This window comes from Rhinatrema bivittatum, chromosome 4 (assembly GCF_901001135.1).
Source record: "Rhinatrema bivittatum chromosome 4, aRhiBiv1.1, whole genome shotgun sequence".
Taxonomy (NCBI): Eukaryota; Metazoa; Chordata; class Amphibia; order Gymnophiona; family Rhinatrematidae; genus Rhinatrema; species Rhinatrema bivittatum.
The window spans coordinates 87,255,682-87,280,962 of NC_042618.1; the positions used below are offsets into that span (position 1 = coordinate 87,255,682).

At 43.6% G+C, this 25,281-nt stretch overlaps 1 protein-coding gene across 6 annotated transcripts in view; it reads left to right on the plus strand.

Annotated features, from left to right (window-relative positions):
• Window positions 1–25,281, plus strand: part of ENTPD5 (ectonucleoside triphosphate diphosphohydrolase 5 (inactive)) — a 235,517-nt gene that overhangs the window by 164,455 nt on the left and 45,781 nt on the right. For all 6 annotated transcript variants that reach the window (XM_029598448.1, XM_029598443.1, XM_029598449.1 and 3 more), the window contains 3 exons: window positions 4,599–4,678; window positions 18,050–18,111; window positions 18,417–18,518. In XM_029598448.1, the coding sequence (XP_029454308.1) occupies window positions 4,599–4,678; window positions 18,050–18,111; window positions 18,417–18,518 (244 nt within the window). The remainder of the gene's footprint in view (window positions 1–4,598; window positions 4,679–18,049; window positions 18,112–18,416; window positions 18,519–25,281) is intronic.

The window sequence follows — 25,281 nt, forward strand, 5'->3', positions numbered from 1 at the left end:
GTTGATTGTGCTGAGATGTTTGTATTCTACTCTAACTAGTCCCGTGTTGATTGTGCTGAGATGTTTGTATTCTACTCTAACTAGTCCCGTGTTGATTGTGCTGAGATGTTTGTATTCTACTCTAACTAGTCCCGTGTTGATTGTGCTGAGATGTTTGTATTCTTATCTAACTAGTCCCGTGTTGATTGTGCTGAGATGTTTGTATTCTACTCTAACTAGTCCCGTGTTGATTGTGCTGAGATGTTTGTATTCTTATCTAACTAGTCCCGTGTTGATTGTGCTGAGATGTTTGTATTCTTATCTAAGTAGTCCCGTGTTGATTGTGCTGAGATGTTTGTATTCTACTCTAACTAGTCCCGTGTTGATTGTGCTGAGATGTTTGTATTCTTATCTAACTAGTCCCGTGTTGATTGTGCTGAGATGTTTGTATTCTTATCTAACTAGTCCCGTGTTGATTGTGCTGAGATGTTTGTATTCTTATCTAACTAGTCCCGTGTTGATTGTGCTGAGATGTTTGTATTCTTATCTAATTAGTCCCGCGTTGATTGTGCTGAGATGTTTGTATTCTTATCTAACTAGTCCCGCGTTGATTGTGCTGAGATGTTTGTATTCTTATCTAACTAGTCCCGCGTTGATTGTGCTGAGATGTTTGTATTCTTATCTAACTAGTCCCGCGTTGATTGTGCTGAGATGTTTGTATTCTTATCTAACTAGTCCCGTGTTGATTGTGCTGAGATGTTTGTATTCTTATCTAACTAGTCCCGCGTTGATTGTGCTGAGATGTTTGTATTCTTATCTAACTAGTCCCGCGTTGATTGTGCTGAGATGTTTGTATTCTTATCTAACTAGTCCCGTGTTGATTGTGCTGAGATGTTTGTATTCTTATCTAATTAGTCCCGTGTTGATTGTGCTGAGATGTGTTGTTGACTTACTTCTAGTCCTATATGTTACCTAGTTTAGTCCTGTTGTTGATGGATATTTATTTATTTATTTATTTATTTAAATTCTTTTAATATACCGATGCTCAAGACCAGGTCTAATCGTACCGGTTTACAATAAACTAGGGGGAACCAGTTAACAGAGAAAGCAGAAGTTACATTATAACAGGGAACGTGGAACTAGGCTGTTAGAGAAAATATAGGTTAAACAAATTCTAACTGGAGAGAAGGGCAAAAAAGCAGGAGAGGGTGCTTACAGGATAAGAATTATGTACAAATTTACATAGTGTATATGAATTAAGCAAGTTATAAGATAGTGCAATTAGTCGAACAACAGTTCCTTTGAGTTGCGGAAATGGACGCATCCGTGGGGTATGAGACTGTGTGGGTGACCCTGAGGCTTCTTCAAGGGTATGCTTGGGCGAACAGCCAAGTTTTTAATTTTTTTCTGAACGTGATATGGCAATGTTCCTGGCGGAGATCTGGCTGGAGAGAGTTCCAGTGATGTTGACCAGCATTTGATAGTGCTCGTTTTTCAATAGAGTTGTGAAAAACGGATTTTTTGGGGGAACCTGGAGGGAATCTCTATATGCAGATCTGGTGGGTCTTGCAGAGGAGTGTGGTTTGAGGGGTATGGTAAGTTGGAGCGAGGATTCTTGAAATAAGAATCAGGTTTAGTCCCTGTTGAAATCTCCTTCAGACTCTGTGTTATCTTTCAAATATGTTGTACTTTGCCTTGGGTGAATTTCTTATTAAAAAATGTGTGTAAAACATCCACGTAAATAAATGAATAAAATAACACTTGGGATGGAGCTATGGGTAGTGGGAGGAAGGGAGAGGACTAGGGAAAATGAGTGCAAGAGGAAGAGGACAGAACGCAAGGCACTCAGGAAGGGGTCATGAGGGAGGGATAAAGGGATACAACATGAGAAGCAGCAGAGGAGGGTACAGCATTCAGAAAAGGGCCATAGAAGGAGGGAGGAAGGAGAGCAGGATGAGAAGCACTCGAAAAGAGTCTTTGAGGAGGATGACTAGTGAAGGGGACACAGGAGGGAGTAGACAGAAGGAAAGAAGCTATGTATAGGAGCAAGCAGTGCAGGAGGGAAGGCTCTTGGTGAGAGGAGAGGGCAGGAGGGTGAGCCTTGTATTGCCTGTCTCATCCAATGTCTTCCATGTGTCCTCGTCCACCTTTGGCCTCTTCCAGATCTGACCTCTTGCCTGCCGCCTGGACCTGACCTTGGCTAGTTTCCTACTCCATTAGTCTGCTGCCTGCCCTGTCCCTAAAGTGCCATCGGACACTTGCTCTAGTCATCTCCATAGGGACCCATCTAAGCCTCCTAGGTATAGGTGACGCTCTAGCCTGTGCCACTGTAGGATGCATACACCAGCTGCCAGCATAGGCCTCGTAGGTTCTCCTACAAGGTTGCATCAACTACGCCACAGCACAAAGGGATCACACGCACTCCGCCCTTCACACCTAAGACGTGTTGCTGAATCATGCTGACTCTGTATTTTAGAACATATACAAATCTTCCTGTATGTACTGATTTGGGGTCTGTCTGAGGTGTGATATTCTCCTTGTAATATTAGATTGAAAATAAATTTGGTAGAATTGTACTGCAACAGATTTGTCTTTTTATGTGGGACAAATTAGAGGGAAAAAGTATGCACTGATTTTTATATGCACGACAATTAAAAATTCACCTTTTAGCATGTAAATGCTTTTGAAAATCAGGCCCAAACTATTTAATATCAAAAAGTATATAAGTAAGTGAAAACGTCACTCGAAGCCCACCCGCATGAATGACTCTGCACGGAACAGGCAAACGTCCAGGTCAACATGGCATGCACACACACATTTACCTGCACCTTGGATGGGCAACTTATCAAATCCCATTTCTGCACATGAAAAATGCTTCAATATGTGGAAATTTTATTTATTTATTTATTTGTTTATTTAACGTTTTTTATATACCGACAACCGTTTGCACATCGTATCGGTGTACATTTAACTCAAAACATGGTAGGCAGAGCCTTTACGTAGAACAGTAACTATAACAATTAAAGTTGCGAGGCATTACAAGAGCTAAGGTATTGCGAAAGAGAAAGTAAACAATGATTATAATAGTTGTGAACTAATATACAGTATATTTACACGAAAGCATATTTACACGAGAGTCAAACAGTCATCTGGAAAAATGGATTTCTTACATTATATGGAGGGAGTGTCTGAAAATTATCCTGTCAATCAATGAGCCCATATGATAATCTTTGCGCTGTGTTGCTCATAGCTTTAGTGCTTATTTCTGCAGATATAGGGGCCGATGCAAAAGAAAATGCGCCAAAAGCAAGCGCTGAGTGTTCAGCACCCGCATTCCTAATGTGCGCCCAGTCACCTCTCCTGGGGGCGCCATGCAGTATGGAAAATAGGGGTCGTGCTGCCAAGGAGGCACCCAGGAGAGGTCAGCTGTCCGTGGGTTAAGAAATTGGATGCTAAATTTATTGGCGTCCGCTTTCCTAACCAGCGCACAGTCACGGGTTAGGGAAAGGGACGCTGGTTAACTGAGCATCCGTTTCCCTACCCTGATCCCCGACTCTCTTTTATTTATTTACTTTTAATCATTTTCACTTTTCGTTCCTCGCCTTAATATCACCACAGTATTAAGTCAGAGGATGTACAGAAAAGCAGTATTTTCTACTTTTCCGTACAACGTTTTGGGGTGTCCAGAAGTTAACGCCTGCTCTGGGCAGTCGTTAATTTCTGAGTGTAAAGATGTGCGGATTGGATGCATATTTTTTTTTGCATGTCAGGTGACTAATAGCTTCATTGACGTGCATTTGCATGTGATGATCGCTATTGGTTTCACGGCGCATTGGACGTGCGTTGTGGACACGCTAATCCACTTATAGCATAAGGGGCTGTGGATGCGTGTCCAGCTCAGCTTAACACACTGTTTTGCATTGGCCCCATAGAATTTATAGGTTAAGAGGGTTTCCTCGTACTCCCTGGGCTTCCAGCATAATCGGAAGTGCCCTGAGTTAGGTTCTGGCATCCCGAGGTTTCAATCATTCTCTCTCCCTCCAGTATGCTGCACTCATGGGCTTTATGTCCAGCCAGTAGGTGTTACACAGTGACAGGGCTTTCCTTCTTCGCAAAATCCCCAGCGGAAGAGAGGATATGATCCAGGAATCAAATCCAGATCCTCCTGACAGTGCACAGCATTGCTACTGAGCCACCAGGCGAACCTTCTGCTCACAGCTTTCACGCTCCATGACTTTGCTTTTTGTTGAGTCTTACTTACTAGTTTCTATGATTACTTTGTTGGCTTTTAAGCACTTCTGGATAAGGCAGAACATAAGCAAATAAATAAATATATAAATTGATGCTAATTTAGTCACTACTTCATAACTCCTTAAGCCCTTCTGTTCTACAATAACCATTCAAGATAATGCATTCTTCTTTCCTTCAGATACATCTGAAGAAGGAAAGCTCACATGCTACAGCATGCTTAGATTCATACATTGCTTCAATAAAAAATATTGCAAGTCAGAAATAATTCTAATTGTCTAAATAACATTTTGGACACAGTATATATTTTTTTTAACAAACTACATTAGCAATCAGTCTTGATTTCTCTCTCTTTCTTTCATACATTTTAGGAAACAATTGAGCAAAGTCCCTTGGATTTTATCACATCATTTAAGATGTTCCAAAGCACATATAAATTATATACTCATAGGTGAGTAGGTATTAATGTGTTCATGTGCTGTGTCACTGTACTGTGCTGTGCACTAACATCTGCATATATATCAGTTTACTGTGCACTAGCATCTGCATGTGCAACACTGTGCTGTGCACCAATGTCTGTATGTGTATCACTATGCTGTGCACCAATGTCTGTATGTGTAGCACTGTGCAATGCATCAGTATGTGTATGTGTATCACTGTGCTGTGCACCAATGTCTCTACGTGTATCACTATGCTGTGCACCAATGTCTCTATGTGAATCAGTGTGATGTACATCAATGTCTGTATGTATATCACTGTGCCATGCACCTCTGTTTGTATGTGTATCACTGTGCTGTGCACCAATGTCTCTATGTGTATCACTATGCTGTGCACCAATGTCTATATGTGAATCAGTGAGATGTACATCAATGTCTGTATGTATATCACTGTGCCATGCACCAATGTCTATATGTGAATCAGTGAGATGTACATCAATGTCTGTATGTATATCACTGTGCCATGCACCTCTGTTTGTATGTGTATCACTATGCTGTGCACCAATGTCTGTATGTGTAGCACTGTGCAATGCATCAGTATGTGTATGTGTAGCACTGTGCTATGCATCAATATCTGTACGTGTATCACTGTGCTGTGCACCAATGTCTGTACGTGTAGCACTGTGCTGTGCATCAATATCTGTACGTGTATCACTGTGCTGTGCACCAATATCTGTATGTGTATCACTGTGCTGTGCACCAATGTCTGTATGTGTAGCACTAAGCTGTGCACCAATGTCTGTATGTGTAGCACTGTGCAATGCATCAGTATGGGTATGTGTAGCACTGTGCTATGCATCAATATCTGTACGTGTATCACTGTGCTGTGCACCAGTGTCTGTACGTGTATTACTGTGCTGTGCACCAATGTCTGTATGTGTATCAGGGTGCTGTGCACTAGCATCTGCATGTGTATCACTGTGATGTGCACCAATATCTGTATGTGTATCACTGTGATGTGCACCAATATCTGTATGTGTATCACTGTGATGTACACCAATATCTGTATGTGTATCATTGTGCTGTGCACCAATGTCTGTATGTGTATCACTGTGATGTGCACCAATGTCTGTATGTGTATCATTGTGCTGTGCACCAGGGTCTGTACGTGTATCACTGTGCTGTGTACCACTGTTTGCATGTCTATCACTGTGCTGCGGACCAAGGTCTGTACATATATCACTGTTCTGTACACCAATATCTGTACGTGTATCACTGTGCTGTTCACCAATGTCTGTATGTGTATCACTGTGCTGTGCATCAGTGTCTGTATGTGAATCACTGTGCTGTGAACCAATGTCTATGTATATCAGGGAGCTGTGCACTAGCAACTGCATGGGTATCACTGTCTATATGTGAATCAGTATGATGTACTTATTGTATGTGTATCAGGGAGCTGTGCACTAGCATCTGCATGTGTATCACTGTCTATATGTGAATCAATGTCTATATGTGAATCAGTGTGATGTACTTATTGTCTGTATGTGTATCAGGGTGCTGTGAACCAATGTCTGCATGTGTAGCACTGAGCTGTGCATTGATGTCTGTATGTGTAGCACTGTACTGTGCACCGATGTCTGTATGTATATCAGGATGCTGTGCACTAGCATCTGCATGTTTATTACTGTGCTGTACACCAATGTCTGTGTGTATCACTGTGCTGTGCACCACTGTCTGAATGTGTATAATTATGCTGTACAGCACTTTCTGTATGTGTAGCAGGGTGCTGTGCACTAGCATCTGCATGTTTATTACTGTGCTGTACACCAATGTCTGTGTGTATCACTGTGCTGTGCACCACTGTCTGAATGTGTATAATTATGCTGTACAGCACTTTCTGTATGTGTAGCAGGGTGCTGTGCACTAGCATCTGCATGTTTATTACTGTGCTGTACACCAATGTCTGTGTGTATCACTGTGCTGTGCACCACTGTCTGAATGTGTATAATTATGCTGTACAGCACTTTCCTTATGTGTAGCAGGGTGCTGTGCACCAATGTCTGTACATTTTTACTGCTGTGTACTAGCATCTGCTGTGTACTAGCATCTTTTCGCCGCTGCCCGGATCGCCGCTCCTGCGCTATCGGTGCCTGACCCATCGGGGTCTGAGGAGCCCTCCCAGGACCTCGTGGCCACCCCAGTGCTCCTTCCCGAGCCCCGAAGCCTTTGCTCTGCCCCCGGATCGCGTCACTACGGGCCGGAGGGAACTTTAAAAAGCAGCCCCACTCAAGGTACCTTCCTCTTTTCGCCGCTGCCCGGATCGCCGCTCCTGCGCTATCGGCGCCTGACCCATCGGGGTCCGAGGAGCCCTCCCAGGACCTCGTAGCCGCCCCAGTGCTCCTTCCCGAGCCCCGAAGCCTTTGCTCCGCCCCCGGATCGCGTCACCACTACGGGCCGGAGGGAACTTTAAAAAGCAACACCAGCCTAGGCGTCGCGCGCCTAAGGAGCACGACAAAGGGGCCCGCCCCTTTGTGCGCCTTCACAGCCGCAGCTACCGGATCCCTGCAATCTCCTCCAGACCTACGACTAGCCTTCAGTCTCATTTTACCTGCTGCCACGGCACTCCGACGCCGCCCCTGCTCCTTTTTCATCAACTCTACATCTCATAACCCAACTACAAGTCTCAAGACCAGCAGGACCCCACCAACTGTAAGATTTATTACCTACCCCCTCTGGTATTTTGTCTCCCATACTCGCCACGTATATTGCCTTCGTTATCTGCTATGTTCTACAGCCTGTTATAATTGTTACTATAATTGCCTGCCTCTTCTGACATTGCCTGTATAACCACGATAATTTGCCTCCTATCCTTCTACACAACCTCCCCTTACCTCAGAAACCAGGTAGCACTCCTTCCTTACCTACCCCACCCCGTCTCCTGCAAACCACCCACAGCCTCTCCTCCCTATCATAACCCCTCCAGTATGGCCTGTCATCCCATTCCCCGCATTCACCTCCCTCTCAACAGACGCCCACGCCCATTCCACTACCCCCCACAAATCCCTCCTACCTATCCTCATTACCCCACTCACCCAAATTTCTAGGACTCACAACCCTCTCGATCATTCTTTTCAACGCCCAGTCCCTCTCCAAAAAAACCCCTATCCTGGATGACCTCCTCACCAACTGCCAACCAGACATCTGTGCTGTGACAGAAACCTGGCTTAGAGAAACTGACACAGTCCTCCTTAACAATCTTCCAACCCACTCTTACGAAATACTCTCCATCCCCCAACCCAAAAAGAAAGGAGGAGGTATCCTCCTCGCCTTCAAAAAACACCTCGACCTTAAACCAACACATATCACTTCACCCCCTAAATTTGAAATTGGCCTTTTCAAATCCCCTACGCTACAGATCTGCCTCATCTACGCTCCCCCTGGCTCCATTGAGCGTGACCCCTCCTCCATAATCGAATTTATTGCTGCTAATATCAACATTGAAATTCCATCCATTATACTTGGGGATTTCAACCTCCATATTGACTCCATCCCCCTCACCCCTGCTTGCGAAACCTTCCTCACCTCCCTCCACGCCATAGGACTCAAACAGATCATCTCTTCACCAACCCATCGAGCAGGACACTCCCTAGACCTTATCTTCATAAACCAGAGCTTTCTCCCCCCATACCCCCCCTCCTACTCCCCAGTCCCCTGGTCAGACCACTTCCTCATCGAAGCATCACTAACCCTCAACACACCCATCTCACCTAAGCCAGCACATAACACAACCTTTGTCTCTAGAAAATCCTGCTCTGGCGAGGAACTGTCCCTTGCAATCTCCAATGCACTACCAAACCTTGACTGTTCCAACCCTGAAGTCGCCCTCTCATCCTGGAACAAAATCACACTTGATATTGCTGATAAATTATGCCCAATATCCAGACGTGAACTGAAACAATCAACCACAAACCGCCAACCTTGGTACACTGCTGAGCTGAAAGCCTTAAAACACAAACTTAGGCAGCTGGAAAGAATCTGGCGCAAGGTCCCATCCCCCCAAAACGCCTCCATCTACAAATCTGCCCTTCACCTCTACAGAACCTCCACCCTCAACACTAAACGCAATTTCTATGCCTCCAAAATCCATGAATACATGTATAACCCAAAGGCGCTGTTCACCTATGTCTCCAACCTCACCAAGTCACCCCAAGCTACATCCCTTGACAGTGACGCCTCCGCCAAAAGTGAAGAAATCGCCCAATTCTTTCACAATAAAATCGCCAACATCCTTCTCAGATTCCAACACCCCACACCCACAACCCTCTCCACCTCCTCCCCCCACTCTGACCTCATCACCACTACACTCGAAATCCTGGAGCCTACTTCAGCTAAGGAAGTTGAAGCAGTTCTAAAAAAGCTCCGCCCCGCTTGTCACCCTTCCGATACCATACCCACCAAAAGCCTCCTCTCCATCCCAAACTCCATCGCCAAACCAATTGCTGACATCATTAACTCCTCCATCTCCTCAGGATGCGTCCCCGACCCACTCAAACAAGCAATTGTCAAACCCCTACTCAAGAAACCCTCTCTAGACCCCAAAGATCCCTCCAACTTCCGCCCAATCTCCAACCTACCTCTCATCGCCAAGATTATGGAAAAGATAGTTAACGCACAACTTACCGAACACCTGGAAAACCATAAAATACTGCACCCCACCCAATTTGGTTTCCGCAAGCACTTCAACACGGAAACACTTCTCATCACCCTCTCAGATCATATCCTCAGAGGCATGGATCAAGGTAAAAGTTACCTCCTTGCCCTACTAGACATCTCCGCGGCCTTCGACACCATTGATCACAACAACCTGCTCACCCGATTGTCCGAAATTGGCATATCAGGCACTGCCCTCCTATGGTTCAAATCCTACCTATCCAACAGGAAATTCTCCGTCAAAATCGGAAGCGCCGAATCAGCACCCTACCCCCTGTCCCAAGGCGTCCCACAAGGCTCCTCCCTCTCCTCCACCGTATTCAACATCTACCACACCCCCCTCTGTCACCTACTCACTGACCTCGGCCTCAATTTCTACCTCTACGCTGATGATGTGCAAATCATCATCCCCATTCAGAATTCCCTTTCTAACACCCTGGCATTCTGGAAGTCTTGTCTCTCCACCATAAATGACTTCCTCACACATATCCACCTCGCCCTCAATACATCAAAAACGGAACTGCTCCTTATATCCCCACACCAACCCCCCAAACCTCTAATCTCTAACGACCCAGCCTTTAAAGTCACGTCATCTCAACCACACGTAAGGGACCTTGGAGTTATTCTGGACCAACAATTAAACCTAAAAAAACATATTATGCACCCATGTTCTATGTGAACCAGCATGATGTGACTGCTGTCTCGAATGCCGGTATATAAAAATCGGAAATAAATAAATAAATATTAACTCCATCCTCAAAGAGGGATTTTTCAAGCTAAATATTCTAAAAAAGCTGAAACCCCTCCTCCACCACCAAGACTTTCGGACTGTCATTCAGGCCACACTCTCTTCAAAACTCGACTACTGCAACGCCCTCCTCCTCGGACTCCCCTCCTCCTCCATCAAACCCCTACAAATGCTCCAGAACTCCATAGCTAGAGTTATCACAAACACCAAGAAATCTGAACATATTACCCCCATTCTCAAAGACCTTCATTGGCTCCCCATCGCATCCCGCATCCTTTTCAAAACCCTGTCCATTATCCACAAATCCCTTTACTCCCACAATTCCGACTGGCTTGATGAACCCCTCCTTCTTACACGCTCGGATCGGCCCACCAGAACCATCAATAAGGGCACCCTCACAATACCTTCCCTTAAAAAAGCCCACCTCTCTTCCACAAGGGATAGAGCAATCTCTATCGCAGGCCCCAGGCACTGGAACTCCCTTCCAACCCCCTTTAGACTCGAAACATGTTACACAAAATTTAGAAAGAAACTAAAGACCTGGCTCTTCCGAATAGCCTACCCCGAATAGACCTTTCTCCTTCACCGCTCTACCCTACCTTGCACCCCTGCCCCCCCCCCCCCCAGTCCCCCTGACACACACAATTGATCTTTGGCCCTGTATCTAGTGTATATATTTTTACTCCATTCTGTACATAGTTCACCACCATTTTACCGTTTACTGTTTTTCTGCATCTTTGCCTTATCTCCTCTACAGCCTTTGCTATGTCCCTTCCCTACACCCCTGTTCATTGTATTTCCTTTCCTTCCTTTTTTTAGTTCCAATGTAAACCGACATGATGTTTGCACACTAATGCCGGTATATAAAACCCTTAAATAAAATAAATAAATAAATAAATAAATATCATTATGATATGCACTAGTGTCTACATGTGTACCTCTGCTTTGCACTAACGTCTGCATGTGTATCAGTGTGTTGTGCACCAACATCAGCATGTGCAGCACTGTGTGGTGCATTAGCATCTGCATGTGTTGCAAATGCTCCATTGTCTGTGGTGCTCTATTACCTTATGTTTTCCCCTTTGCTCAGTGTAGTCGGTGCAGATTTTTTAAACTATCTTTTAAGTATCTAGCAATGCCTAGGTTATGACCATTATCCAATTCAAAAAAGAGCAAATAACTCTTAAAATGTCACCATTACAAATTATGCAAAAGCTGAGGTGTTGAAAACATAACCGTCAAGTTAATATTTAATAGTCGAAGGAAGGTGGCATCAAACACACATAAAACCCAATGGGGTAGATTTTAAAAAGGAGCGCGAGGGCGTACATGTACGCCCGATTTTATAACATGCGCGCACATAATATAACATCCAGGGTCGGCGCGTGCAAGGGGCAGCACAATTGTGCACCCCCTTGCATGCGCCGAGCCACACTGCCTTCCCCCGTTCCCTACCCCCCACCCCACCTTCCCTTCCCCGCCCTTTACCCCCTACCTTTTTGGTCTTCTTTTTTTTTGTTTCTAAACTTACTTCAACCCTGGGGCTGAAGTAAATTGCGTGCACCAGCCGACTGTCGGCGCGCGATCCCAAGCACAGCAGCAAATGGCCGCTGTGCCTGGAGCCTCTGGCCCTGCCCCCAGACTGCCCACGCCCCGCCTTCTCCCTGCCCCTTTTTGCAAGCCCCGGGACTTACACGCGCGTCGCTGGGCCTTTTTAAACTCTGGCGCAATATTTGTAATCCACTGTCTCTTGCCTGTAATAGGCATCAAACAGTATCAGAAAAATGTTTTTTTAAGTTATCATTTACCACATCCTCTCCCATTCTCAAAACAACAGGCTTGTTAACAATTTATCTTAGAATCGTGCAGCTATCACCACAATTCAAGGGAAAGTGCTTTTTATAGTGCAAGACCCAGCATGGCCCATGTTTTGGCACTGGAACTGACTTCTCTAGGTGTTCAACAAGCACATCTCTGGAAAATATGAAAAAGAAATAGAAAATATCAGAACTGCTAAAAACAGCTTGCACTATCGAAAGCACTTTCCGTTGACCTTGCTGTCTGTGGAGATTATTACAAAACTTGGCAGTAAGACACAAAACAGGGCCTGGCTGTTGACATAATTAGTTGTCTTTTAAGAATCAAATTGAAGATTGCAAGGTCTGAAATGCATAAGGCTGGCACCTCACAATCCTCAGCCACACAACTGGGTATGAAGCAATGAGGAAATGATAAGATTCACCAAGGTTTATTGATCAAACTTTCACCCATCTTTTCTAGGACCCATGTGGCTAGTTCTGTACCTCTAAACAGAAAGGTGAGCCTTTTTCCAACAGAAAGGAGGCTCTAGGTCGAGAGGCCATGCAATGAGGTTGAAAGGGGGTAGACTCAGGAGTAATCTTAGGAAATATTTCTTTACAGAGAGTGTGGTAGATGCATGGAATGGCCTCCCAGTGGAGGTGCAGGAGACAAAAACAGGATCTGAATTCAAGAAAGCCTGGGATAAATCCAGGAGATCTCTAAGCAAGTGATGGGAATTATAATGCTAAATTAATTGAATGGATGGGCCATACGGTCTTTTTCTACTATCATATTTCTATAAATACAAGTTCCTTCTCAGTCTATTATCAGCCAAAGTTGAGTTGTTATGTGTCTAGATGGCCACCTGGTCCTTTGCAGGGCAGGTGTCTGTGTTTTCAATGGTTCCTCACTCTGATGTTCTCCACTCTTGGCGTCTCATGTTGTTCAGTTGTGATCTGCCTCTTGTAGTTATGATAATTGCATCTTATCCCTTCAAGCAGAGCAGTCCCACTTAGCATTGTGGTTGGTGTTGCTTGTTACCAGACCTTATGATTGGTTCGCGTCACTTATGACTACTGAGTCAGGGGATGCCCTGCTTTTGTTTTTGTCTGCTTTGTGGTTTTAACCATTTAGAACATAAAAACATAAATTGCCATACTGGGTCAGACCAAGGGTCCATCAAACCCAGCATCCTGTTTCCAACAGTGGCCAATCCAGGCCATAAGAACCTGGCAAGTACCCAAAAATTAAGTCTATTCCATGTTACTGATGCTAGCAATAGCGGTGGCTATTTTCTAAGTCATCTTAATTAATAGCAGGTAATGGACTTCTCTCCAAGAACTTGTCCAATCCTTTTTTAAACAAAGCTATACTAACTGCACTAACCACATCCTCTGGCAACAAATTCCAGAGCTTAATTCTGCATTGAGTAAAAAAGAACTTTCTCCGATTACTTTTAAATGTGCCACATGCTAACTTCATGGAGTGCCCCCTAGTCTTTCTATTATCTGAAAGAGTAAATAACCGATTCACATCTACCCGTTCTAGACCTCTCATGATTTTAAACACCTCTATCCTATCCCCCTCAGCTGTCACTTCTCCAAGCTGAAAAGTCCTAACCTCTTTAGTCTTTCCTCGTAGGGGAGCTGTTCCATTCCCCTTATCATTTTGGTCGCCCTTCTCTGTACCTTCTCCATCGCAATTATATCTTTTTTGAGATGCGGCGACTAGAATTGTACACAGTATTCAAGGTGCGTTCTCACCATGGAGTGATACAGAGGCATTATGACATTTTCCGTTTTATTCACCATTCCCATTCTAATAATTCCCAACATTCTGTTTGCTTTTTTGACTGCCGCAGCACACTGAACCGACAATTTCAATGTGTTATCCACTATGACGCCTAGATCTCTTTCTTGGGTGGTAGCACCTAATATGGAACCTAACATTGTGTAACTATAGCATGGGTTATTTTTCCCTATATACATCACCTTGCACTTATCCACATTAAATTTCATCTGCCATTTCGATACCCAAGTTTCTAGTCTCACAAGGTCTTCCTCCAGTTTATCACAATCTGCTTGTGATTTAACTACTCTGAACAATTTTGTATCATCTGAAAATTTGATTACCTCACTTGTCGTATTTCTTTCCAGATCATTTATAAATATATTGAAAAGTAAGGGTCCCAATACAGATCTCTGAGGCACTCCACTGCCCACTCCCTTCCACTGAGAAAATTGCCTATTTAATCCTACTCTCTGTTTCCTGTCTTTTAGCCAGTTTATAATCCACGAAAGGACATCGCCACTTATCCCATGACTTTTTACTTTTCCTAGAAGCCTGTCAAACACCTTCTGAAAATCCAAGTACACTACATCTACCACTTCACCTTTATCCACATGTTTATTAACTCCTTCAAAAAAGTGAAGCAGATTTGTGAGGCAAGACTTGCCTTGGGTAAAGCCATGCTGACTTTGTTCCATTGTTACCGTACAATGATGGCACTTAACAAGTTGTAATCTATACCACCCATATGTTTATTGTTGCGCCCCTATGTAAACCGTTGTGATGGTTAACCAACTTAACGACGGTATAGAAAAGTTTTAAATAAAAATAAAATTAAACCATGTCTTTCTATATGTTCTGTGATTTTGATGCTTAGAATACTTTCCACTATTTTTCCTGGCACTGAATCAGGCTAACCGGTCTGTAGTTTCCCGGATCGTCCCTGAAGCCCTTTTTAAATATTGGGGTTACATTGGCCACCCTCCAGTCTTCAGGTACAATGGATGATTTTAATGATAGGTTACAAATATTTACTAATGTATTTTTTATTTATTTATTTATTTATTTATTTATTTATTTAAAAACTCTTCTATACTGTTGTTAAGTTAGTTCACCATCACAACAGTTTACATAAAGGCACAAAATACAAATATGATTGGTATAGGTTACAAATTAAACTTGTGCCAACATGGAACGGTAACATTTTTTTATAAGAGAAACTAGGTGTAAATTAGAGTTTTTACGTGGGTTAGGTGACTGTTACGTGGTTCAAGTCTACATTTAATATGTATTTGGAGACATAAGTGAAAAAAACTGATTGCTTAGTGCTACCTTATTTCTCGGTTGTTTTCATCCTTCTCTTTGTCTTTATAAAAAGCTTGTTTAAAAAGCCAGGTTTTCAGATTGGTTTTAAATAGGTCTGAAATTTCATTTTTTTAGTTCCTTCAGAACTCTGGGGTGTATACCATCCGGTCCAGGTGATTTACTACTCTTCAGTTTGTCAGTCAGACCTACCACATCTTCTAGGTTCACCTTGATTTGATTCAGTCCATCTGAATCATTACCCATGAAAACCTTCTCCAGTACGGGTACCTCCCCAACATCCTCTTCAGTAAACACCGAAGCAAAGAAATCATTTAATCTTTCCGCGATGGCCTTATCTTCTCTAAGTGCCCCTTTAACCCCTTGATCATCTAATGGTCCAACTGACTCCGTCACAGGCTTTCTGCTTCAGATATATTTTTAAAAGTTTTTACTGTGAGTTTTTGCCTCTACGGCCAACTTCTTTTCAAATTTTCTCTTAGCCTGTCTTATCAATGTCTTACATTTAACTTGCCAACGTTTATGCATTATCCTATTTTCTTCTGTTGGATCCTTCTTCCAATTTTTGAATGAAGATCTTTTGGCTAAAATAGCTTCTTTCACCTCCCCTTTTAACCATGACGGTAATCGTTTTGCCTTCTTTCCACCTTTCTTAATGTGTGGAATACATCTGGACTGTGCTTTTAGGATGGTATTTTTTAACAATGACCACACCTCTTGCACACTTTTTACCTTTGTCCATGTTTCTTCTTGTGACAATTGCTCTTGGCCTCTTTTGACAACATAATTCCAAATATAGTCCAAAGAAAGGTAAAGATAATATATCAAAAAATAAAAAAAAATGAACCTAGTATAAGTAATCTATTAATAATAGCAGCTGTGAAAGGAAAGACCTTTATGCTGAAACTATGATGGGTAATATTCAGTAAATCAGTGAGCCAACACATTATCTGGCTAAAGATAGCCAGATAACTTGTCCCAGGATAAATTTCCCATTGAATATTCTCACCTAAACCTATCTGGCTACATGTAACTGGATAACTGTAAGCAAGAAGAATTGGATGTATTTTTTGGGGATGCTGCCAGAGACAGGACACTGAGCTTGATGGTCTGACCCAGTATAGCGGTTCTTATGAAAGAAGTAACAAATATCTGACCACATTACAAGTAATCCAAAATATTGTAGCTAGAATTTTGATGGTGCTGAAAGTTTACATTGGCTCCCAGTAGAAGACAGAATTTAATTTAGAATTGGTATTTAAAGCTTTTCATGTATTGGCACCAATTTATCTACAGGAGAAATTACAGCAGTACAGACCAACCCACCAGCTTGGTTCATCTCAACGAGGGCTATTAGTAATTTTTGCTGAAAAGGAAATTTGCGTCTCACTTTTCTCTGTGCTTTTTCTATAGCTATGCCTAGATTATGGAACAGTTTGGCAGATGCGAATTCTTGCAGCAGGATTATTTGACATTTAAGAAAGCTTTGAACATCTGGCTTTTCAAGAAGTTTTTGTGTGATATTTCTTAATGAGCCTTATTAAGACCTAACAGAGTCAATATTAGTAAGGACTGCAGGGAATTTTGTGACGGAGATGATTTCTGACAATGTTCAGAACAGGAGCATTGTAGAGGGTTGGCTTCAGAGGTTTTATGCTGTGTGAGGTAGAAGGAAGGAATTTTATGCAATGTTTTAGATATTTAGGGGAAGATGTTGGAATGATATATTCTTTCTGAATTTTAAATTGCATATTGATGTTGTGTACTATAACCACATTGACTTTTATAAAGAAAAGACAATAAATAAATATGACTGAATAAATAAAAGACTTAAAATACGTAATTTAGTTACTCTAGATACTCATTATTCATTCTGAGTCCTTCACTCACAGCATCATTCACAGGTCTCTTCCCTTATACACACAACATGCTCCTTGTCATGCATGAAGAATTACTGGCAAGATAGTGCAGTATGCATTCCCATTATTCATTCTGAGTCCTGCACTCACAGTATCATTCACAGGTCTCTTCCCTTATACACACAACATGCTCCTTGTCATGCATGAAGAATTACTGGCAAGATAGTGCAGTATGCATTCCGAGTCCTGCACTCACAGCATCATTCACAGGACTCTTCCCTTATACACACAACATGCTCCTTGTCATGCATGAAGAATTACTGGCAAAATAGTGCAGTATGCATTCCCATTATTCATTCTGAGTCCTTCACTCACAGCATCATTCACAGGACTCTTCCCTTATACACACAACATGCTCCTTGTCATGCATGAAGAATTACTGGCAAGATAGTGCAGTATGCATTCCGAGTCCTGCACTCACAGCATCATTCACAGGACTCTTCCCTTATACACACAACATGCTCCTTGTCATGCATGAAGAATTACTGGCAAAATAGTGCAGTATGCATTCCCATTATTCATTCTGAGTCCTTCACTCACAGCAGCATTCACAAGATTAGCCTTACACATTTCCCTTACACACTACATGCAGTCCTTAATTTCTGCATTGCTGTCGTGGCATCACAATTTCACAGCTTCTTTCCATACATGTCAGCAAGGTGAGGGACACTGATTACTGGAGCCTCTATAATAAGCAAGATCTCCCTCACTTCATCACCTTTCCTGCATCCCCAGAAGCCATGGCATTTCATTTTATTCAAACTTTGTTTAGATGTTCACTTTACTTTATTTTATATTTTATTTAGTTTATTTTATTTATATTTTAGTTTTATTTTAAATGACCTTGATTATAAGTACATTGCTGTAAACCGTTTTGATCGATATTTGTATTGGTAAACGGTATATAAATACGTTAAATAAATAAATAAAAAATTTCAGGGCTATTGAACAGGAAAGGCAGGTGGTGCAGGCCTGAGGGAGGGAGAATTGGAGACATGGTGGAAGATGATATGGTTTTAGGTGGTTTTTTTTGCAGCCAGTAAACGTGCTCTGGCCCAGAATATGAATCATGTTGTAATTTTCTTCTCCATCTGCAGTTACTTGGGCCTGGGTCTGAAGGCAGCACGACTGGCAACCTTGGGAGCTGTGGAAACTGGAGGTAGAGACAGAAGAAGATACTTTTGTGAATTTCTGCGTTGGAGTATTCACTTCCACCAGTTTACTCCTCTGTGTTCAGGAAACTGACCCCTTCCCCTCTCAGATAGTGGACGCTGCCTGACACCTGCTTGTTGTTTCACCTCTTCTGCTGTCTTCTCTTTCTGCATCTAGTACCTGCTTTGCACCTTTAATTCTGCACTTACTGCTTTTTTCCTGATCCTTCTGTTTCTGTACCTGACGCTTCAGCCATTGCTGTTTCCCTGTAACTTACTGGCTCTTTGAGGTACTTCTCTGTTTGTCTTCCAGCAACAGATAAACAGATATTTCGAAGTTCCTGTTTTCCAGAGCACTTGGAGGCAGAGTGGCAATTTGGTGGAGTGAGTTACCGCTATGGTGGAATTGCAAACGGTAAATTAGGTTAACGTTTCAGTGCTAATATTCATTATAGTGTGTGTTTATATGGTGCTGGTCCTAGCCCCTCATCTCCTTGTTGTGCCATGCACGCTGCACACATTCTAGCTTTCTGAACCTTATTATGTTATAACATAGGGAGACAGTGAATGTTGGCTGATAACATCTATTTGGCCTGTGCATGTGTCCACGCTTACATTGTTCTTCCTCTGGTTATCACCTACCTTTTATAACATAGGGAGACAGTGAATGTTGGCTGATAACATCTATTTGGCCTGTGCACGTGTCCACGCTTACATTGTTCTTCCTCTGGTTATCACTACCTTTTATAACATAGGGAGACAGTGAATGTTGGCTGATAACATCTATTTGGCCTGTGCACGTGTCCACGCTTACATTGTTCTTCCTCTGGTTATCACTACCTTTTATAACATAGGGAGACAGTGAATGTTGGCTGATAACATCTATTTGGCCTGTGCACGTGTCCACGCTTACATTGTTCTTCCTCTGGTTATCACTACCTTTTATAACATAGGGAGACAGTGAATGTTGGCTGATAACATCTATTTGGCCTGTGCATGTGTCCACGCTTACATTGTTCTTCCTCTGGTTATCACCTACCTTTTATAACATAGGGAGACAGTGAATGTTGGCTGATAACATCTATTTGGCCTGTGCACTTGTCCACGCTTACATTGTTCTTCCTCTGGTTATCACTACCTTTTATAACATAGGGAGACAGTGAATGTTGGCTGATAACATCTATTTGGCCTGTGCATGTGTCCACGCTTACATTGTTCTTCCTCTGGTTATCGCCTACCTTTACTCTGAAAGAGAAACATCAGCTGTACAAGCTTTGCCATGTACACGAAGCTGGGAAGTGTAACCAAGTTGTCCTGTGAGCTTCCTAGATGACTTCTTATCTCCATGATTGGTACCTGTGAGTCTCCTAAAATCCTATCACCTCCTTGCCACCTCCTTGAGAGCTTGGCAGAGTTGTCAGTCACAGCGTGCATTGTCCGTGCTCCCTTTTGACCTTCTACTGATCAGGGAGATTATGATATCTTTTCACAGCTCTTCCCCTTAATTTTCTGGAGGGATACTCCCAAAATTGGCCCTCTTTTTGGTGTTCTAGTTCTACAAGACAGTTTGGATGGGGAGACCTTGCTATTATGTAGACACATTTTGGAAAATGTTTTATAGGTCTGTTGCCTTTGTATTGCAAAAAGACCACTGGATGACATTTAGATGTGTAAGCATTGTAGTTTGTTCTGATAATATGAGTATGGGGAAATGCTGTTTGTTCCCTTAAACCAGGGGTCGGGAACCTTTTTGGCTGAGAGAGCCATGAAAGCCACATATTTAAAAATGTAATTCTGAAAGAGCCATACTAACTACAACCCCTGCCCTCCTGACCCCCCCCAAGACCTGCCAAAAGTCCCTGGTGGTCCAGCAGGGGTCCAGGAGCGGTCAGGGAGCGATCTCCTGGACTTGGGCTGTCGACTGCCAGTAGTCAAAATGGCGCCGACCGCCCTTTGCCCTCACTATGCCACTGGGGTCGACCAATGGCGGCGGTAGCCCCTGTGTCATAGTAAGGGCAAAGGGCCGTTGACGCCATTTTGGGTTGTAGTAAATTAATTTTGGAGGTCTTGGGGGGCGATAGGAGGGTGGGGGGTTTTGTTAGATTTTTACTTTTTTATTAAAGATTTGTCTGCGAGCCAGATGCAGTCATCAAAAGAGCCACATCTGGCTCGCGAGCCATAGGTCCCTGACCCCTGCCTTAAACCTATGGGGTTTACTGATTGGGTGACCAAGGTGTAGAGGGAGGTATAAGAGTGGGAGGTTTTGCCCTTTGGTTCCTGTGTTTTGCACAGTGGGGTGTCTGAAAGGGAACTCCAGAGGTGTAGTCACCAGCCTGTAGGGCCCTGCAGGGTCTCTCCCCTCTCACAGGAGTGGCATGGAGAGTTTTTTTTCATCCTCCTGGGATGCTAACCAGGAGGTGAAAAGAAGAAGAGGTCATTCAGGAGAGGGGTGAGTCCCGAGGGTCCTTTGAATGCAGTAGTCTGAGGAACTTGCACAGAGAGGAAGGTGTTGTGGAGTTCGGATGGATTAGTGTGAGTGCGTCATGCAAATGGGAGTTGCATTATGTCCCCTTTAAATGTGAAAGATGGTTGGACTTGAGGTATGCATGAAAAAGGAGCTGAAAGGAAAAGTAATTGTGTGGGAAAAGGAGATGGAGGAATGTAATTATTATGTTGCTGAAGTCATTTCTGATGTGTATGTGGAATTCCATGAAATTCTGGTGTTTTCCGTGCCTAACAATGTCACCTTGTAAATAGTTGCTGGCTGTTTCATCCAGAAAACAAAGTTAAGTGTTTGGATGTTTGAAATGTGGTGTGGGTCATCCTTATTGAGCCAATACTGGGGTGAGGATCGGGATCAGAGTTCCCTATCCAATCAGGGAAGAGAGTGGTGGTTGTCATTATACAGCTCCACTTCACCAGCTGCATGAACAATTTAAGAAGCCACCAAACAAATCAATAGGGAGCCCCTTTCCATCATTTTATGATCCCCTACTAAGGATTACATTACTTTACCTTTGTTCACCTTCCTATGCCTTTGCCCCAGATTTACTTACATTCTGTAAAAGGTAAAGAAGGGTAGAATCCTTTTCTGGATGGGCACTGAGTACCTACCAACCAGCACTATCCTTTCTTGCCCAGTAGGGTATGACGGCAGTAACTGGAGGTACTTATTTTTTTTATGACTATGTGGGGAAGGGAGAATCAATTCCACTGTCAAAGCAAGGCATTTCCTGTTTACTTCTTATCTGGTGTTTTGAAGTATTGTATTGGTTTTGAGAAATTTAAAAAAATATGAGTTTTTAATTATTGGATGTTATTCTGTTCATCTGCTGTTTTGAAATTAATTCTTTTTATTAGTATGGTTTTACTATTATGATTGATGCTTTATGTTTCTTGATTTTATTGTTTGATGTTGTATGAGGAATAGTGATGTTCCTGTTTTTCCATTGGTACATTACATAAAGAGTCTGACTTGTTGCGGTTTCCAGTTCACTTTATGTCTGCACACTTTAGGTGCAGCAGGTCGCACTGTATGCGACCTGCTGCACCTAACTGCCTCCTATTCGCAGCTGTCTCCCCTTCACTCCCTAGTTCTCCCCTCCATTACTCCCTCAAACACCTTCTGTACACCTCCCCTCTTTACCAGCTATCCCAAATGGCTGCATACCCAATCCCTAGAATCCACCACCCACTCTCCAGCCTACCCCCCCCCCCTCGCTTCCACCCTCCCCTCCTTCGCAAATCCCTAATCCCCATCCTCACCTCTCCCTTGACACAATTCCTTGGTCTCACAACCCTCTCCATAATTCTCTTCAACACCCAATCCTTATCCAAAAAGACACACATCCTTAACAACCTTCTTACTGATTGCAAACCAGACATCTGTGCTGTCACGGAAACCTGGTTCAAAGACTCAGACACCGTCCTCATCAATCAACTCCCCACGACATCTTCCCAATCCACCGACCTAAAAAGAGAGGAGGAGGACTCCTTCTGATTGCCAAGAAATCCTTAAACCTCAAACCTGTCCGTATTACCACTCCACCAAACCTTGAAATAGGCCTTTTTAGAGCAACTTCTCTGCAAATCTGCCTAGTTTACGCCCCCCCAGCCTGCCTCGAGACCAACCCCTCCCCCCTAATTGAATTTATCACTGAATGGATAAAAACAGATATCCCTCCATTATCCTTGGAGATTTTAATCTCCATGTAGATGCCCTTCCCCTCTCCACTTCATGTGAGACTCTCATACAATCCCTCCTTGCTTTAGGCCTCCGACAAATCATAGCATCTCCCACACACAAAGCCAGACACACTCTCGACCTGATGTTCATCATCTCTGACATACTTACCTCCAACACCCCTACTTGCACTCCTGTGCCATGGTCCGACCATTGCCTCATAGAAAGCCTCCTCTCCACCAAAGCCCCCCCCCCCCACGTAACACCCATTGCACCACTATAACATACAGAAAAACCTGCCCCAACGATGAACTAGCCGACGCTTTATCGTCATCCCTACCAACTCTAGTTTGTTCAGACCCTGACACAGCTTTAGCATCCTGGAACAGCATCACAGAAGACATTGCCAATAAGCTTTGCCCTCTCTCCAAACGAGTTATAAACACCTCTAAACCCTCAAAACCTTGGTACAACTCAGAACTAAAAACTCTAAAAAACAACCTTAGACAAAAGGAAAGAAAATGGCGTAAGGACCCTACCCCTCAACTCGCCTCTAGCTACAAAACAGCACTACACTCCTACAGACTCTCTACCCTCAAACACAAGCGAGACTTTTACGCAAAAAGAATTCATGACTACACATTCAACCCCAAAGTGCTGTTCTCATACGTCTCCAGACTCACCACTCCTCCCTCCCCCACTATACCCGAAGCTGAGGCAGCAACCAGATGTGAAGAACTGGCCAACTATTTCCAAAGCAAAATCTCTAACCTCCTGTCCAGATTTCCCCCCTCCGACTCACCTACTTTCCCCATACCCTCCCAACCCGCAATGACCACTCTGGACTTCACATCCTCCAAAGAGATCATTAATATCCTTCGAAGACTCAAGCCTGCCTCACACCCGAATGACACCATCCCTACTAAAGTCCTAATAGCCATCCCTGATACCATAGCTAGAGCTTTAACAGATGTTATCAACTGCTCCATTGCCCATGGGATGGTTCCGGAGTCTCTCAAACTTGCGGTAGTCAAACCCCTCCTAAAGAAACCCTCATTAGACCCAAAAGATCCTTCCAACTTCCGCCCTATATCCAACCTCCCATTTATCTCCAAATTGATGGAAAAAGTTGTCAACTCTCAACTCATGGACTTCCTCGAAAACCATGCGATCCTCCATGCCTCCCAATTTGGCTTCCGGAAACACCTTAATACTGAATCACTTCTCCTATCCCTTTCTTTTTTTTTAAATGAAATGTTTTATTATTGAGACAAGTACACAGAACATTAGATATCAGGCACAGCTACAGAGTACCACGCCAGTAGTTAAACAAGAAATATCAATAAAGTCAAAATACAACCAATCTACAGGTGACAGATCAGAATGAACAGGACAACCTGACAACTCATGATATAGAAGTATACAGAACACTGAGTACATGAATGCATAAAAGAAAATAAAATAAAATGATGTTTGCTATTACACCACGTGTTCTTGCCTCTGTTATCCCTCTACCCCCCACCCCCCCAAAGTGTGCTCCAAAAAAGAGTGCTCCAAAGTCGGGAACAGGAACACTATAACATAAAACAAAATACCAATGGGCGAAAACAAGCTTCCCATGTAGTACAAAGTACATATTCTCAAGCGGTAGCAGAGGTCGACTGGGCCGCCAACCAAATGCTGTAGGGTGACCAAATGTCTCTGAAGCGCTGCATGCGCCTATGGAGCTTAGCTGTAATTTCCGCCATAGTATATATGTGACTCAGTTTGGCCTGCACCTGAGCCATCGAAGGTACAGAGGCAGTTTTCCAGTGCTTGGCAATCTCATTCCGAGTGGCAGTACAAACATAGTTCACTAGCCTGTTATAGTTCCCTTTACTGGGGAGCAGTGGGAGACCCAGTAAGGCATGTTGTGGCAATAAAGCCACCGAAACGGAACACAGCTGTTGTATCCAAGTCTCTACCTCCTGCCACAGGGGCCGAAGTACAGGGCAGGTCCACCACATATGAAAGTAGGTGCCGTCACTCTGACAGCCTCTCCAGCACCGATTAGACAACTGGGAGGACATCCGGTGTAAACGGGTCGGATAGAAGTACCAACGGAAAAACATTTTTAAGGAGTTTTCCACTAATGATGCTGCAATGAGGCCCTTTCCCAAGTCCAACGATAGTCCTTCCCATTCGGATGTGGAATAAATACACTGTAAATCATGCTCCCAAGCCAACATGGCCTTCGTTTTCCCCCCTGATGCAAGCCCCATCAAATTATACAAACCAGACATTAGCTTAACCGTAAAGTCTGCTTTCTGACACATTTTTTCAAACTCAGAAGGCCCCAAAAGTACATGAGGAGACACCAAAGAAGTGCTCGCATAATGGCGCAATTGTAGATAGAAAAAGACATCATCCTCCTCCAAGCCAAATCGGGACTGCAAGTCTGAGAAGGGTAGTAAACCTTTAGCACCCATGACCTGTCCCCAGTTTCGTATGCCCCTAGCCTTCCATCTGCGAGCAGCCGTACTCCCATACCCTGGGGAAAAGTCTGAGTTTGCGTATAAGTAGGTAGATCCGTGAAATTCACGGGTCCCCAAGACCGCCCTCTTGCAGTTTCCCCAGTACTGCAGGGCAAAGACCATGGTTGGAGGCAAAACATTCTCGGGAGCCACCACCCAGGTCTTCCTAGGCTGCCACAAGAGACTGCTTAACGGCACATCCCCCAATAGCTGTTGACTAAAACGAAACCAGGGCTTCGGGTTAGCGTGCTTGTGCCAATCAGCTAAGGATTTAAATCGGGCTGCCATAAAATAGCGCTCCAGATTCGGGACCCCCAGGCCACCCCGGGCTCTAGGCCTATAAAGAGTATGTCTAGCAATACGGGGACGCTTTCCCCCCCAAACGTAGGTTAGCAACCTCCGCTGCCATTGCACTAACATGCGCCTAGGTATATCAATTGGCAGGGTTTGAAACAGGTACAGCAATTTTGGGAGCACAGTCA